General features: G+C 37.2%; 1 protein-coding gene across 2 annotated transcripts; it reads left to right on the top strand.

The window, feature by feature from the left end:
* The first annotated feature begins 265 nt into the window (after positions 1 to 265).
* Positions 266 to 18,116, top strand: LOC135242158 (GDP-fucose transporter 1-like). Of its 2 annotated transcripts, none has more exons than XM_064313101.1 (2): positions 266 to 458; positions 15,537 to 18,116. In XM_064313101.1, the coding sequence occupies exon 2, from the start codon at positions 15,620 to 15,622 to the stop codon at positions 16,097 to 16,099; it is 480 nt and encodes a 159-aa protein (XP_064169171.1). In that variant the 5' UTR covers positions 266 to 458; positions 15,537 to 15,619; the 3' UTR covers positions 16,100 to 18,116. The 2 variants fall into 2 exon arrangements, with proteins under 2 accessions (XP_064169171.1, XP_064169170.1); XM_064313100.1 differs by lacking the exon at positions 266 to 458 and adding an exon at positions 11,980 to 12,736 and having other exon boundaries at positions 15,537 to 18,113.
* The last annotated feature ends 160 nt before the right edge of the window (positions 18,117 to 18,276 follow it).

Raw genomic sequence — 18,276 nt, forward strand, 5'->3', positions numbered from 1 at the left:
AGCATTCTTTTTTTTTTTTACATTTATCAAGACTGCCGACCCGAATTTGCTTTCAGGCCAGATTGTCGGCTCCTCCGTTTGGAAGCGACAGACTCTGAAGGTTCCGTACTTGTCAGCTGTCGCGCGTCGTTTGCGTTGACGCTTGCTAGACCGCGGTATTCCACAGGACCGCGGTCGCACACACTTATGCAGCGTTCATGATGACCGACAGTTTTAAGAGCCCCCTGAAGTGAGTGAGCGGACGAGAGCGAAAAACGGTTGCATTTTAGAAGTAGGTGAATTTAAACAAGGTTGATGATGTTTTCGTTCGTGACAGCTTGATCAGGCAACTGCTGCCGTTACCGTCTCCCTTCCCTGTGTTGAACTTCTGGACCACGCGGCTCATGATTGACACAAGACAAGCGCCTCTCATGCTCCAGGACTGGGCGTCGATGTAGCGGCTCGATGTACGAGCTCAGGTGAGTTTGAGTACTGCAGCTTTTTTTGAGTTTCTGACTCTGTGTGCATGGAGCAAAGTACCTCCATTTCCCCAGTTGGGATAAGCAAGTAGTGGAAAAATGAACAAACTTAACATAGAAGCCATCTAGACGGTATATACGTTTATATTTTGCCGCTTCTGAGTTTGATACATAAATGGAAGGCTTGGATCATCGGTTGTGTACTCTGTGATGTAGTAAAGCTTATTCAAAACACTGTGTCACTAAAACTTGTCTAATGTAATGTACTGATGAAGCTTTTCTTGTGGTTTCCTGGAAAGTTGCCTTCTTGAAGAGAAGAACACTAGTATGCAATACAAAAAAAGTAGAAATGTGAACTTGCTCAACTGTGTTCCATTTTGCAATTATCAAAGGCTGCACACTCACTTTTATAGACCAGGACAGAATATAATAGAATAACTTTATTTTCCCGGGGGGAACTTAAAGGAAATCTTTGGCCAGGACTTCTTATCTTCAATTCAGCAATTCAAGTCTGGTCTGGATGGTTCATTTGTGGGGTGTGCACCTCATTTGAAAGCATAAACTCGATAGCACATTGCTGTTCTCTTTACCTGCATATCTGGAGCCAGAGCCTACTGTGCATGACTCCATGACTGCTAGAGCCTCTGGGTCTCCACAGCATAACAAATTGACCTTTTTTTCTCGAGGTGAAATGAGTGATCAATGTAAACCCAGGCGAAGTCCCAGGCTGCCTCTCTTCCGATTCCGTCAGGAGGAGATGTCGTTATCTCTGCCTGAAATCTGAAATTAGATTGTGGTGGTGGTGGTGGGAGGGGGGGGGTGTTATCATTCCCCAAAGGAATCTTGGAGCCATCATATTTTCTTCTCATGTTTGTGTCAGCTGAGGCCTTCACTGCTGTGGTTAGTCATGGCTCTCAATCAGTAATGTGTGCTATTGTTTAGTCACAGTGCCCTCTGCACTGCACAGATCATGGGCATGAGAATACAGTAATTCAACAAAGGCACTGATTGGCTGAAGAATTCACACACCATGTTCTCAAGATTGTAATTGGCTGCTGATTGAAAGGTAACCCCAAATACCTGCAGACATTGGACCACAGCCCTTCAGGACTTGAGTTTGACCCCCCTGTTCATTATCGGCCTCCACCATTAGCAGTCAGAACTTAAAGCAGAACTTAGTCTTATGGCACGTATAACCTGGACTGGCAACATAAATACTGCATTATTCTCATAAACCATTGACTTTTACCATTTAGACCTGTGTTGGAGTATCATGTTGCCATTTGGTGAGTCAAGACCGCCCCCTGTTGGAATCATTAATATACTACTCCCTACATACAAGAGTGGATGAAAGATTTAAGAGCTTGCCTCAGCTCATTTTTCCTTCTGGGTTTTTTCCTTCTTTCCCAATGCAGTGTGTCCCATAAATGGCACTCACTGCATTGTACAATTTTGTATTTATTTATATTCAAGCTAATCACTAAATAACGTAAGCCTTACCCTGGAAATGGAGAATGTGGTAATATATACCTGCAGAAAAACTACTGTTGACTATTTAAAAATATAATAAAATAAATACATGGCAATGTGGCATATATATAGCCTGAACTCGTGGTGACAGAACTATATACAGTGTACTATGTGTGTGCATATATATATATATATATATATATATATATACCAGACAGATGACAAATTAAAGAAAGAACCTGAATGAATGATAAGTGAGTGGAGAATCATAACAAATCCGGATGCTTACATACAGGTGTACTGCATGATACAATTACGCAATTAACAACCTATGTATACAAATGTATACAAATGCTAAACAGGCCCAGTTGACCTTGATTTTGGATCAAGATGACAAGAGGAAAAGATCTACGTGACTTCAAAAGAGGGTTCGTTATTAGGGCATGGATGGCAGGAGCTTCAGTCACAAAGACTGCTCAACTGGCTCATGTTTCAATAGGAACAGTGACTTAAGTAACGTCTGCATTTAGATCTAAGGGAAAGACATCAGCAAATAGGGTCGGAAATTGTGGTCAAAAGCGCACATTCAATGACCGCAAGTGCATTAGTGCAATATGTAAGGAAAAATAAAAGAGTTACTCTTTCTCAGGTGACTGAGAATGTCAATACAGGACGTCACAACTACGTGGAGAGGGATATTATAGTAGGACTGTGGAGCATAAACCCCTCATTACAAAGATATTTGGTGGTGCAAAGTTATATGATCACCTTTATCCTATGAAGAAACATTTCTATCCTGATGGGAGTGGTCTCTTCTAGAATGACAATGCCCCCATCCACAGGGCACAAGGGGTCATTGAATGGTTCCATGAGTATGAAAATGATGTGAATCATATGCTATGGCCTTCACGGTCACCAGATCTCAACCCAATTGAGCACCAATGGGAGATTTTGGACCAACGTGTCAGACAGTGCTCTCCACCACCATCATCGTCAAAACACCAAATGAGGGAATATCTGTTTGAAGAATGATGTTTTATCCTTCCAGTAGAGTTCGAGAAACTTGTAGAATTTATGCCAAGGTGCATTGAAGCTGTTCTGTTGGCTAGTGTTGCCTCAACACATTACTAAGATACTTTATGTTGGTTTATCCTTTGCCACCAGTCTGCACGTATTTAGCTCTGTCAGATATGTTCTTTGAACAAGACTGCCATCTAGTGGTCAATTTACATATGTATGTACACTAAAGAAAATCTAAATGAGCCATCACCTTGCTCTGACAAAGTCCTTGAACAATTCAGTGAACAATTTACTCTCATTGTGAGGTGTGGGCACAACGAGAAATCCTAAACTGAAAAATCTAATCACCAGATTGCATAAGGACACCTTTGTCTTTTATGTGAAAAGAAGCAACAAAAGCAAAAATTCCTCTTACATTCCTAGTCAAATTAAGGAAATATTCAATATTACAGTCTGGAGGTCAACATTGGAGGGATTTCCAGAGGTGCGTGCTCAACATTAACTGTTGCAAAAAAAAGACAAAACATTTATCTCCAGTTCTACCATTTCTGAGCTTGATACAAAAATAAAAATCTTGCATCTCCAGCTGCGTACTGCTGATGTTGCATGGCTTTATGACTAATGGAGTTCTTTCAAATACACCATGTGAATAAAATAGAATGCAGTGTATAATTAAAATATAAATATAAATATAGCTGCAAGCAGCAATGCTGGGCCCTACGAACATGTCCAAGTCCATTTAGGGTTTAGGGCTCAAACTAGGGTTCAGCTAGGGTTAGGGTTAGGAAAACGGTAAGTCTGAGGGTTGAGGCAATTTAACGGTTGTGTTTAGCAGCTTGAAGAAAGGTTGGGACATGGGTTTGTTAATGATTTTGAAATAACCAAAAATTTTCTCTAGTAGCATATATACCTATGACCATACAAAAGGTGTAATAAATGCATATTTTTTTAGGTAGAACATTTTTGTTTTTTAAATGACCTCATACATATTATTTTGCATTTGAATTATAGTATTCATGATATTTACCTTGTTTTCCACCAATTTTATATGGGTTTCTTGTTGTTTTCAATGGTACCAATAGCTTCAATTAAGGTTTAAGGCTCAAACTAGGGTTCAGCTAGGGTTAGGGTTAGGGTTAGGGTTAGGAAAACGGTAAGTCTGAGGGTTGAGGCAAGTTCACGGTTGTGTTTAGCAGCTTGAAGAAAGGTTGGGACGTTGGTTTATTAATGATTTTGAAATAACCAAAAAATTTCTCTAGTGGCATATATACCTATGACCATATAAAATTTCTTATAAGTGCATATTTTTTAGGGAAAACATTTTTGTTTTTTAAATGACCTCATACATATTATTTGCATTTGAATTATAGTATTCATGATATTTACCTTGTTTTCCACCAATTTTATATGGGTTTCTTGTTGTTTTCAATGGTACCAATAGCTTCAATTAAGGTTTAAGGCTCAAACTAGGGTTCAGCTAGGGTTAGGGTTAGGGTTAGGGTTAGGAAAACGGTAAGTCTGACGTTTGAGGCAAGTTCACGGTTGTTTTTAGCAGCTTGAAGAAAGGTTGGGACATGGGTTTGTTAATGATTTTGAAATAACCAAAAATTTTCTCTAGTAGCATATGTACCTATGACCATACAAAAGGTATAATAAATTTCTTGAAGAAATATGAATATATTGCACATGTCTTTAATGGCCATAGGTAGCCAAGCTACTGTAGAAAATATTTCACTCGTTCAAAATCATTAACAAACCTGTGTCCTAACCGTTCTTCAAGCTGCTGAACACAGCCGTGAACTTGCCTTTACTCTCAGACTTATCGTTTTCCTAACCCTAACCCTAGTTTGGGCCCTTAACCCTAATTGAAGCCATTGGTAGCTTGCAAAACATCAGAAAACCAATTTAAAATTGATCAAAAACCAAGATAAATATCACAAATACAATAATACAAATTCAAAATGTTATGTTTCAGGTCTTTTAAAAACAGTTTTTCCTTGAAAAATTTTTATAAATTGCTAAATTTTAATTGCCATAGGTACCCATGCTACAGTAGAAAATATTTTACTTATTCAAAATCATTAACAAACCTCTGCCCTAACCATTATTCAAGCTGCTGAACACAGCCGTGAACTAGCCTTTACCCTCAGACTTACCGTTTTCCTAACCCTAACCCTAGTTTGGGCCCTTAACCCTAATTGAAGCCATTGGTAGATGGGCAAACTTCTGAAAACCCGTCTAAAATTGATTAATAAAGAAGGTAAATATCAAGAATAAAATAATATAAATGCAAAATAATGTTTCAGGTCTTTTAAAAACATTTTTTTTTTCTTGAAGAAATATGAATATATTGCACAGGCCTTTAATGGCCATAGGTAGCCAAGCTACTGTAGAAAATATTTCACTCGTTCAAAATCATTAACAAACCTGTGTCCTAACCATTCTTCAAGCTGCTGAACACAGCCGTGAACTTGCCTTTACTCTCAGACTTATCGCTTTCCTAACCCTAACCCTTGTTTGGGCCCTTAACCCTAATTGAAGCCATTGGTAGATGGGCAAACTTCAGAAAACCCTTAAAATTGATTAATAAAGAAGGTAAATATCAAGAATAAATAATACAAATGCAAAATAATGTTTCAGGTCTTTTAAAAACATTTTTTTTCTTGAAGAAATTATATTTGCACATGTCTTTAATGGCCATAGGTACCAGCTACTGTAGAAATTTTCTTTCAATCATAAAATTGTCAACATTATTCAGCTGGAACAAGCGACTTGCTTACTCTTGTTTCTAACTAACCTATTGGCCCTACCTAATAGCATTGTATTGCAAAATCTGAACTTAAATTGTCATAATCAGGTAAATACACATACAATATAATCAAATGTTGTTTCAGGCTTTTAAAAAGTTTTCATTGAAAAGAATTTTAGAATGCAATTTTAATTGCCATAGGTACTGTACAGTAGAAAATATTGTTACTATCAAATCTTAACAAACCTGGTCAACCATTATTCAGTGCTGAACACAGCGTGAACTAGCTTACCCAGACTTACGTTTTTAACACTAACACAGTTTGGGCCTTAACCCTATTTGAAGCCATTGTATTTGAAAACTCTGAAAACCTAGTTACATAATTAATAAGAGGTAAATATCAGAAAATATATAAATGCAAAATAATGTTCAGGTCTTGTAAAACATTTTTTTCTTGAAGAATATGAATATATTCACATTCTTTAATGCCATAGTACATGCATGTAAAAATATTTGACTTTCAAAATCTTAAAACTGTGTTCTAACCTGTTTTCAAGTGCTGACACAGCCGTGAACTTGCTTACTCAGACTTATCGTTTTCAACCCTAACCTATTTGGGCCTTACACCTAATTAAGGCATTGGTAGTTGCAAAACATCTGAAAACCTTAAAATTGATCAAATCAAGGTAAATATCAAATAATAATCAAATGCAAATATTTCAGGTCTTTTAAAAACATTTTTTTAAATTTTATATTGAAAATTTTATGCCATAGGTACCATGCTACGAGAAAAATTGACTCATTCAAATCATTACAAACCGTGTCCTAACCATATTCAAGCTGCTGAACACAGCCGTGAACTGCCTTACCTCAGACTTACTTTTCTAACCCTAACCAGTTTGGCCTAACCCTAATTGAAGCCTTGTAGATGGGCAATTCAGAAACCTCTAAAATTGTATTTAAAAGAAGGTAAATATCAAGAATAAATATACAAATGCAATATGTTCAGGTCTTTTAAAAACATTTTTTTTTTCTTGAAAATATGAAATGTGCACATGTCTTTAATGCATAGGTACCAAGCTACTGTAAAATTTCATCTATTTGGAAAATTTAAGCTCAAACTGTGTCTCTACATGTCTTCAAGCGTGCTGTACACAGCGTGAATTGGTCTTACAGGTCCAGATTAGGGTTTAAAACGGTAACTCTAGTTTGGGCAACGTTGTTTAAGCATTGAAGAAGGTTGACGGGTTGTTAATTTTGAAATAACCAAAAATTTTCTCTAGTAGCATATATACCTATAATCTTACAAAAGGTGTGATAAATGCATATTTTTTTAGGTAGAACATTTCTGTTTTTTAAATGACCTCATACATATTATTTTGCATTTGTATTATTGTATTCATGATATTTATTTTGTTTTCCAACAATTTTATATGGGTTTCTTGTTGTTTTCAATGGTACCAATAGCTTCAATTAAGGTTTAAGGCTCAAACCAGGGTTCAGCTAGGGTTAGGGTTAGGGTTAGGAAAACGGTAAGTCTGAGGGTTGAGGCACGTTCACGGTGGTTTTTAACAGCTTGAAGAAAGGTTGGGACATGGGTTTGTTAATGATTTTGAAATAACCAAAAATTTTCTCTAGTGGCATATATACCTATGACCATACAAAAGGTGTAATAAATGAATATTTTTTTAGGTAGAACATTTTTGTTTTTTAAATGACCTCATACATATTATTTTGCATTTGAATTTTAGTATTCATGATATTTACCTTGTTTTCGAACAATTGTATATGGGTTTTTTGATGTTTTCAATGGTACCAATCGCGTCATTTAGGGTTTTAGGTTCAAACTAGGGTTCAGCTAGGGTTAGGGTTAGGGTTAGGGTTAGGGTTAGGAAAATGGTAAGTCTGAGGGTTGAGGCAAGTTCACGGTTGTTTTTAGCAGCTTGAAGAAAGGTTGGGACATGGGTTTGTTAATGATTTTGAATGAACCAAAAATTTTCTCTCGTTGCATGTGTACCTATGACCATGTCAAATTTCTTATAAACGCATATTTTTTAGGGAAAACATTTTTTGTCTCTTAAATGGCCTCAGATTTTTCATTTGTATTATTGTATTCATGATATTTCTTTTGTTTTCCAACAATTTTAAATGGGTTTTCAGATGTTTTCAATGGTACCAATGGCTTCAATTTGGGTTTACGGCTCAAACTAGGGTTCAGCTCGGGTTAGGGTTAGGGTTAGGGTTAGGAAAACGGTAAGTCTGAGGGCTGAGGCAAGTTCACGGTTGTTTTTAGCAGCTTGAAGTAAGGTTGGGACATGGGTTTGTTAATGATTTTGAAATAACCAAAAATTTTCTCTAGTGGCATATATACCTATGACCATATAAAATATCTTATAAATGCATATTTTTTAGGGAAAACATTTTTTGTTTCTTAAATGGCCTCGAATATATTACTTTGCATTTGTATTATTGTAATCATGATATTTCTTTTGTTTTCCAACAATTTTAAATGCGTTTCTTGTTGTTTTCAATGGTACCAATAGCTTCAATTAAGTTTTAAGGCTCACACTAGGGTTCAGCTAGGGTTAGGGTTAGGGTTAGGGTTAGGAAAATGGTAAGTCTGAGGGTTGAGGCAAGTTCACGGTTGTTTTTAGCAGCTTGAAGAAAGGTTGGGACATGGATTTGTTAATGATTTTGAATGAACCAAAAATTTTCTCTCGTTGCATGTGTACCTATGACCATATAAAATTTCTAATAAACGCATATTTTTTAGGGAAAACATTTTTTGTTTCTTAAATGGCCTCAAATTTTTCATTTGTATTATTGTATTCATGATATTTATTTTGTTTTCCAACAATTTTAAATGGGTTTTCAGATGTTTTCAATGGTACCAATGGCTTCAATTTGGGTTTACGGCTCAAACTAGGGTTCAGCTAGGATTAGGGTTAGGAAAACGGTAAGTCTGAGGGTTGAGGCAAGTTTACGGTTGTTTTTAGCAGCTTGAAGAAAGGTTGGGACATGGGTTTGTTAATGATTTTGAAATAACCAAAAATTTTCTCTAGTGGCATATATACCTATGACCATACATAGGGTATAATAAATGCATATTTTTTAGGGAGAACATTTTTGTTATTTAAATGACCTCATACATATTATTTTGCATTTGAATAATAGTATTCATGATATTTACCTTGTTTTCCACCAGTTGTATAAGGGTTTTTTGATGTTTTCAATCGTACCAATAGCTTCAATTAGGGTTTTATGTTCAAACTAGGGTACAGCTATGGTTAGGGTTAGGGTTAGGGTTAGGAAAACGGTAAGTCTGAGGGTTGAGGCAAGTTCACGGTTGTGTTTAGCAGCTTGAAGAAAGGTTAGGACATGGGTTTGTTAATGATTTTGAATGAACCAAATATTTTCTCTAGTTGCATGTGTACCTATTACCATGTAAATTTTCTAATAAATGCATATTTTTTTAGGGATAACATTTTTGTTATTTAAATGACCTCATACATATTATTTTGCATTTGAATTATAGTATTCATGATATTTACTTTGTTTTCCAACACTTTTATATGGGTTTTTTGATGTTTTCAATCGTACCAACGGCTTCAATTAGGGTTTAAGGCTCAAACTAGGGTATAGCTAGGGTTAGGGTTAGGGTTAGGGTTAGGAAAATGGTAAGTCTGAGGGTTGAGGCAAGTTCACCCTTGTGTTTAGCAGCTTGAAGAAAGGTTAGGACATTGATTTGTTAATGATTTTGAATGAACCAAAAATTTTCTCTAGTTGCATGTGTACCTATAACCATATAAAATTTCTAATAAATGCATATTTTTTTAGTGAGAACATTTTTGTTTTTTAAATGACAACATACATATTATTTTGTATTTTTATTATTGTATTCATGATATTTAGTTTGTTTTCCATCAATTTTAAATACGTTTTTTTGATGTTTTCAAAGGTTCCAACGGCTTCAATCAGGCCCGGCTTCCGCTGTCCGTGTCCGGGTGGGCCGATTGGCATTTTGGGGGGGCAAAATACCGTTAAGAAATACTATCCACCAACGTTTGCTTTTATGTGAAGAGGATATATCCAAATATGTAGTAATCATGGCTATCACAACCTAAACTAATTTAAAGATGATCTTACATACAGTGAATTTATTTTTCATGATGTCAAGTTTCAATATAGCTGCGAGCAGCAATGCGGGGCCCTACAAACATGTCCAAGCCGGGTGAATACTAGGCGAAGGAGAAAAGAGTCCTAGTGGCATAGATTTCAGGATTTTGGACAATCTGCATACTTGTGCGTGAGACGATCCAACTTCCAGTTCATGAGCAACATTACTTTGAAACATGAATGTGCATTAGAATAAAGTGCTAATTTTGTCACGCCACAAATCATACAATTTTTAACGAAACGACTTTTCCTTATCACCCTTGTTGGAGAGAATACCCATGAGTACACATGTGCGATGGTGACGGAATCAGGTAAAGCGTTCATGAGAAGATGAGTTTTAAAATGTTATATTAGCATTAGCTTCCTGCCAAAAATTCAAATGCCTGTAATTTCCATGTTTTTTGAGATATCTGCAACTGCTTCGACATGGTACAACATGGTAGTGCCCTTTTCATGGCCAGTCCGCTTCAAGTCCCTAGATTATTGTTGTAAAAAGTTGTAAGCGTTTGAAATTTGTGGCCAAATTTAATTTTTTTTTTCATATGAGTTTTTCCGCCACTTTGGAATGGATCTCTGGTTCCTACTTTGTAGGACCCCTAATGATGTATAATATAATGCAGTAATAACCTGGGGGTGAAAACTTTTGTAAATCAGAAATGTAAGTCTTGCATCATTAATCTGTTGAATTTGTGTTGGTGAAAGTGGAGAAATGTGAAAAGGCTCCAGGGGGTTGAATGCTTTCTCAGTGCAGCGTGTCTATGCTACAATGTGGATTCACAGAAAAGATCGTTTTGCTAAATATGCAGTTTGTCCTCAGATTCCTAGATTCCTGTGGGTACAAACCAGAAGCTACATCTGACTAAGAATACTGTTTTATGTTTATCATTTCAACAACACTTTTTAAAAATGTTTTGGGCCAGGAAATGCATTTTATTGCTCTGGAAATTCGATATGCCCCCTAGTGGGTCACTGTTGATTAGCTGCTGTGATGGATTTCATTTCTAAGTTAATTTTCTTAAATGCGATCCTTTCTTGATGTATCTTGTTGTGTGAACTTTGAGAGTAGGCTTATAAGGACTAGTCTGGATGAAGTAAATGTAACCTAATAGCTGTATAATACCAAATGTTTTTTTTTTATGAATTAACTGTTTTTTTGTGTACTTAATCTTTGCATGGACGTGTTTTTTGTTTTATCTGGTACTACCATTGCTACCATCTGTCAGTCCATTCTCAACTTTCACAATTTTTTGTGAGGAAGAAATCCATTGCATGCTTTTCATGCCCCAATGTACGACAGGTTAGTCATCTTTTACTACATTACATTGGAAAAACCCTGTGTTTTTTCGCTTGAATATTATCCCAAGAAGAGTTAGATGGTGGGGTAATCATTTGCAATAGTTTGACCAAGGAGACTTTCTTTTTATTTCTAAACTTATGAAATTAACACCAAAATGATACAAAATTCACTCGAAGGTATTAAACCAAGGTGTATTAAATGCCATATACTAAAATTCCAGGCCATAATATTTTGTGATATTAAAATTATGTCAAGGAAAACAATGTTTTTTAAAAAATTCAAATGCATATAAAGTAAAATGATGTTGCTGTACATGCTTAGCTCCTATCCAAACCCCAGAAGCAAAGCTTCTGCTCAACCCACACAAATGAAATTATGACAGTAAGTCAAGACGCTAAAAATATAGTAGATAGGCCTACAATATTGAATATATACGCTACTCCTAGTAAATGGTATTAAAATAAAAATGTATCGATCACAAAGGGCTATAGAATAATTGCTGTTTGCACTGTATCAACTGAAGGGATATAACAGAACATCGTGTACCACAGTACCAAGGACTTGATTAGATGTATGGAGTGTAGCCTACTTCAGACAGAACACATTAAACCCGGATCCGGCCGCGGGTGCGCAAGGGTTTGGGAATCATGGATGTACCACATTGTGAATTGACCATATGTCGCTATTTCAGTTCAGTGGTTTAGTTATCACGTAAATATTTTCCATCTCGCTTTATTTACTTACTCAATTTAGATCTGTCTGAGATATGTACATAGGAGATATACAATCAGTGATACCTACAAACGTATCAGTCACTTTCTCAAATATCTATCAATTGTATTCAGTTGCTACTACGCCCCATGGTAAATGTAGTCCTGTCCCTTTAATAAACCTCATTTTGTTTTTTTGTAGGCGGGTAAGGAAGCAGACTTGAAGACTAGCGTTCATGTATTATTATTTAGTGGCCGGAGCCGACTGCTACTTTGCGATACGTTAACGTGTTGGATAAGTTTTATTGCCTCCTCTTTCTTTCTGTTCCAAACATTATGAACCGGGCACAACTAAAACGGTCGAAAATCCTCAGGATGGCGCTCGTCGGGTCCGACTCAATGAATCGGGACGGGGAAATGGACACATTTCTACTGACAGCTATCAAAATAGCTTTGGTGGTGGCTCTGTATTGGTTTGTTTCAATCACCATGGTTTTCTTAAATAACCATTTGCTTGACAACACTGATCTCGATGCTCCTTTATTTGTGACCTCCTTCCAGTGCCTTATTACGGTAGTGCTTTGTTGGTGCTTGAGCCTTTTGTCTCGATCATGTCCAGGTGCGATTGACTTTCCATCGGTAAAATTCGACTACAAGATCTCGAGAGAGATATTGCCTCTGTCCGTCGTGTTTGTCGGAATGATTGCCTTCAACAACCTGTGCTTGAAAAATCTGGGAGTCGCGTTCTACACTGTTGGGAGATCACTCAGCACAGTCTTCAACGTTATCCTTTCCTATGGGATACTCAAGCAAACCACGTCATTCCACGCACTTTTGTGTTGTGGAGTCATTCTTGGTGGGTTTTAGCCTTCGTCTCATTTATAATTGATTACATGCACTTTTAAAGTCTGACGGTCAATTTAGTGTAGGCTACTGGCCGCTTAGGTTACTTTTTATATCCGCAAATACAGTGTGCATTTTTTAGAGAACCTATTTGGAAAAGTTACACAGTATCTCTTATGTGAGTGAAGTCTATGTCAGCATTTGTTTGATAGAAATGGCACAATTTATGTAAACCAGAATATACATTTCCGAGTTTTGTGCATTTATCATTTTAAAATGGAAATAGTGTTACTTTTAAACTAGAATAAATTGTCTCCTTCCTGATTTGCAAGAAAGAAAATAGATTGAAGGAAATAGGGCGGTTAATACTCAGGTATAGTGTGCAGTACTTTCTTATTACTTATCTGGATTGTAAACACGGGAAGGAAACGCACAGACGTTTTGGCTGTCCACTTTATTCAGTGTGCATCGCCATGGGGAAATTTTTCTTTAGTTGTCAATGAATTACTGAATAGTAAACCTGTTTTGACTGTGGACCAACCCCTTCTTTGTAGGTATCCTTTTTCACCAGCGTAAGTTCACCTTTCACAGTGTGGTGTCAGGTAATCCTTAAAATTAAACAGTTCTTCCACCTAACTCGAGTCGGTGGCCATAAGCGTACCTTCTGAGACAAACGGAAATATGATCACTTCACCCAACCCAAAATCCTTACTTTGTGTTTTGCGTGAAAATGACCGCTAAATTATTCAGGAAGACAATCTCATGGAGACAATCTACAGCTGAGGTTCTTTGGCAAATCGAACTGCTAAACAAAGCAAGCAAGTTTTTTCCAATAATGATTTGTCAATAACATTATTTAATTTATATTTAACGTAACAGGCCATTCAGCCCAACGATGCTCGCCATTTTCATTATTTGTATATGAGGGCACAGTTACATCTGAAGTTGCTTGCCTCCTTGAATCTGGGATTACTGCATACAGTATGTGTCCCATCTGAATCGGACACAATTATATTCTCTGGATTTACCTTTTTTTCCCCAAGTGAATATTGTAGACAGTTTTCAAAAATTGAATATTATCTGTTGGTTTGTATGTGACATGTAGGTCTGTATTATGTATGACTGGCTAAATGCTTATCCGCAACATCAGGGCCCCTTTTTTTACATGCTCAAAAAAATACCTTTGTCAATTGGAGGGTTATTGTTCTGAAAATTCCGCATTATATATTATTATTATTATTATTATTATTATTATTATTATTATTATAATAATAATAATAATATTAATAATAATAGTAGTAGTAGTAGTAGAAGTAATACTATTTGTAGGAGTATGATTATTGGCACTGTTTTTAAATCTGTCAAAGTACTTTATACAGCGATAAAAACTAACATAATGCTTTAGTTTTCTTAAAGCAGCCTTAACCCCCTGTACTCTTCTTATAGCTAACTGCTAATGTTAAGCAGGTGCGGGCATAAGTACCTCTGCCAATGCGGTTATGTGATGATGTCTGTCTGTCTGTCTGTCTGTCAATCCTTTTGTCCATTGAGCTGTGACAGACATGTCTGCAAAAGTAATGGCTGTGTACATCACCTTACCTCTACCGCAAACCTGACAAACCTGATCCATCCATCCCCATCCATCTATTATCTATACCCGCTTGTCATGAGAAGGGTCACGTGGGGTGCTGGAGCCTATCCCAGGATGCATCGGTCGAGAGGCAAGAGTACACCCTGACAAGGCCGCCAATCTATCACAGGGCAAAACCTGATCCAATAAATTCAAAAGGAAAATAAGAAATATATAAAGCAGAGTGTTGAGAGGAAGTGTAACTGGTGAGCGGCACTGCAAAACAATGTTGAGAAAAATGCAACTGAATCCAGTAACCACTCAGCCTGGAGGATATTCATAAGCGCTCGTTTTTAGAACAGATTTAAAGGAGGACTCTCTTAGACGTATTCTTATTTCTACAGACAAAACGTTCCAAAGCCTGCAAACCTGTTTTTGTCACTGATTGTTCACATTATGCAACTCATTTACAGCCTTGTACATTCAGGGAACCTCAGTTTTCTGTAGGCAAGTCCTCATTAGAAAATGAAACATTCTGTTTTCATCCAGTTAGTAATATGCTTCTTATACTCCACATTAAGAGGACTACAGTTTGTGCTGACATGGTTTTTAATAAAACCGAAGGAAACTAGTACTGAACAGGACCATGAACCGTGGATCCTCTTTAACTAGAATATATTATCTGTGCCATAACTGGCATAAATGTCACAAGCTCACTTTTTGGGATTTTTAAATATTATTTCTTTTTTAAGTGTATATTTTTGATTATCCCTGCAATGTTATGTTATCCAGAGGTTGTAGGTATTCTTGCTCTTTAAAAAATAAATGTTGTGTAGTCTTAGTTTTGGTTGGAACAATTTCCTATGGCACAAAACTGTGCTCAAGGACAAAAGGAGTGGCACAATATAAAATCTGAGTTATGTTTATAATTGTGAATACACACAATGAAATGTTTCTGCTCATATGTATTGGCTCTGGAAATGTGGCATCATTGTTATATCACAGTCATTCCTAAGCTGCTATTTAGATGCCTGATGTGTGTTTTCTTTAGTCACAAACCCTGAATGGCCTTATAAGAGCCATTGTAAAGTGGCTGGTTGTCATAAACTTCTGTACGTATCTAACATATCCTTCATTGCATATGCAAACTGAGCCAATTAAAAAAATTAAACTAACACTGAAATTGAGGTGAACTATCCCTTTGCATTGATGTCTGTTTAATTAAAAAGTGCTTGTTTTGCAGGGGGCTTCTGGTTGGGTGTCGACCAGGAAGGGGCAGGAGGGTCTCTCTCCTGGTCTGGCATTATTTACGGGATACTGGCAAGCATGTGCGTGTCTCTCAACGCCATCTACACTAAGAAGGTGCTGCCGGTGGTGAACCACAGCATATGGAAGCTATCCTACTACAACAACCTCAACGCCTGCTTCCTGTTCATCCCGCCAATCCTGGTGTTCGGCGAAGTGCCCAAACTGTGTAATTTTAGCAGGCTGTCCGATTTGAGTTTCTGGGGCATGATGACCGTGGGCGGCGTGTTCGGCTTCGCCATCGGCTACGTCACGGGCCTTCAGATCAAATTCACGAGCCCGCTGACGCACAACGTCTCCGGCACGGCCAAAGCCTGCGCGCAGACGGTCCTCGCGGTCGCGTACAGCGCCAGCGCCAAGAGCGCCCTCTGGTGGACGAGCAACACGATGGTGCTGGCCGGGTCTTTCGCCTACACCTGGGTCAAAGGAAGGGAAATGAACAAGGTGCCGACGGAAACGCAGACGAAAATGAAAACGGAGAAAAACGACTCCGGCGTATAGACCTGTCCCTCAATCAAACCGCAGGGAAAGAACATTGCTAAAGAGTTGGCAATATTGTTTTTAAGGCTGAAGGCAAGTTATTTTGTCAGTGCAATATGTGTACGGAATAAGTGTGTGGAACTGTTCCAGTTGCCGTGACTGAAGAGGCTGTTGTCTTTGTTTTTGCATTTTTTCCCCAACTAAGCTCATATTCTTTTAAGGAATTCATGTGGACCAACTTCAAACCAGGAGGCAAAGGAATGTAGGGCAATTCTCATAATGACAAAAAAAAACTGATTAAAATATCATTCACCACATATTTGTGACTGGGGGCGGAAATTTGTGTTGAGGTGTATGGGAAAAAGTTAGAATTTGGGAAAGAAAAGACTGCAAGTAATGAGAAAGATGTTTTGATGGGACCTTCAGGGAACCTCCAAGCCAGTGGACTTTACCAAGTTAATGAATGATTTACATGAGGTAAAAAATTTCCTCAGGTGTTCTTTTTCCATGTAATGGCACTAGTCCTCATATTGAGGCCTGGCGTCCTCTATCAGAGTGGCTCATTATTTTGTTTCCACATTGGTGTAAAGGAGGTAAACACACATTTTAGAAAGTGTTTTTATAGCTAGTATTTGTTTTGGACAGTATTTGTTTACACAAATGACAGTATAAGACTTAAAAAAAAAAAAAAATTTAACAGTGGGTGGAAATCCAGTGAGTGGCACTGGAAGCCAAGGGCCACAAACTGAAGGCTGTATGGATTTGCTAGTTTAACTGAATGGATCCAAATAGCTGTTTTCCTATTTTCAAACGCTAATGTAACCTGTGGCAGGTTATTTATTTTTAGAAAGTGCAAACCAAATATAGTGTGTGTGTGTGTGTGTGTGTGTGTGTGTGTGTGTGTGTGGATAACTGAATTACATAATTAAATTCATATATTTAAAAAAAAAAATTTAGTTTATAAGCTGATAAATTACCTTTTTCCTAACCAATGGTTGTTAGTAGTCTCTGTTTTTAATTGGTCACAACACAGTTGCTATGCAGGAAAGGTCTTTGTGAATTGATAAACAAATTGTGTGATTTTGAAACTCCAGGCAATGTGTTACAAGGAACCGTCGAAGCTGTGCTGGAGGTACAGGTTCAAAGCAGCAGTCTCGTTATTTGGACATTAGTCACGTTTTCAGCTAACAAAGGAGAAAATGTACAGGGTTATTTTTAACATTTAAAGGAGGACAACCTCTGCACGTTTTCTCCATTGCAAATTTCAAAGTTTGTTGAAAGTGCTGAACTTTCAGTCAAAGACCTTGTCACAGAAACACAAATTTTGCCTGTCCCAGTGGTTCTCAACAGCGGTGTCCGGAGCCCAAATGGGGGCCCCAGGGAGCTGCCAGGGGGCTCTTGAGATGATAGGAAATTACTGAAACTTCAATCACAAAGCATCATGACTTGAATACTTATTCATCTAAATCTGTAACACAAAGCAGGAAATAAACAGTATAATAACCTTTTCACTTTCTGTAGATGTTGCATGAATGGAGAAAAGGAAATGCTTTAGTGGGGGGTCAAATTGAATAAGCTTGAATAATTTGGAGTGTCCTCCCTATATGGAGAGCGTCATTCAGTGAGAACACCTGTGGTTAATCGGCTTCATATCCATATGTGCACATAACATAAATGACAACTTTATGTAAGATTGTGTTCATTTGTCTGGTTAATTTTGATCCCCTAAAATGGGGGGGACTATGTACAGAAAGGGCTGTAATTCCTTAATGGACCACTTTATATGGATGTTAATACCCTGAAATTCAGGCTGACAGTCTGTGGAGCACAGAGCCAAAACAACAAAAAAATGTATTGTTGTCCAAATACTTACGGACTCCACTGTGTGTATGTATGTATGTAAACAGTGAGGAGTATAGGCTTATGTCCAAAATGTGAAAAAAATACAATAAATTAAAAAATGCAATTCATTAATTCCAATGCATGGGAAATCATCTTTATTGAACAACCCCGGTGAAATAAATGAGCAACAATGTGTTTGAAGACTTTTTTGGAAGAAATATATGTCAGTGGAAAATCAGAAAAATACATAAGGCTATAGGCTTCTGTCCAAAATGTGAAAATAATGCAATAAATTAAAAAATGCAATTAATTGATTTGGATCAATGGAAAATCATCTTTATTGAACAACCCCGTTG

Source organism: Anguilla rostrata, chromosome 16 (genome assembly GCF_018555375.3).
Source record: "Anguilla rostrata isolate EN2019 chromosome 16, ASM1855537v3, whole genome shotgun sequence".
Lineage (NCBI taxonomy): Eukaryota > Metazoa > Chordata > Actinopteri > Anguilliformes > Anguillidae > Anguilla > Anguilla rostrata.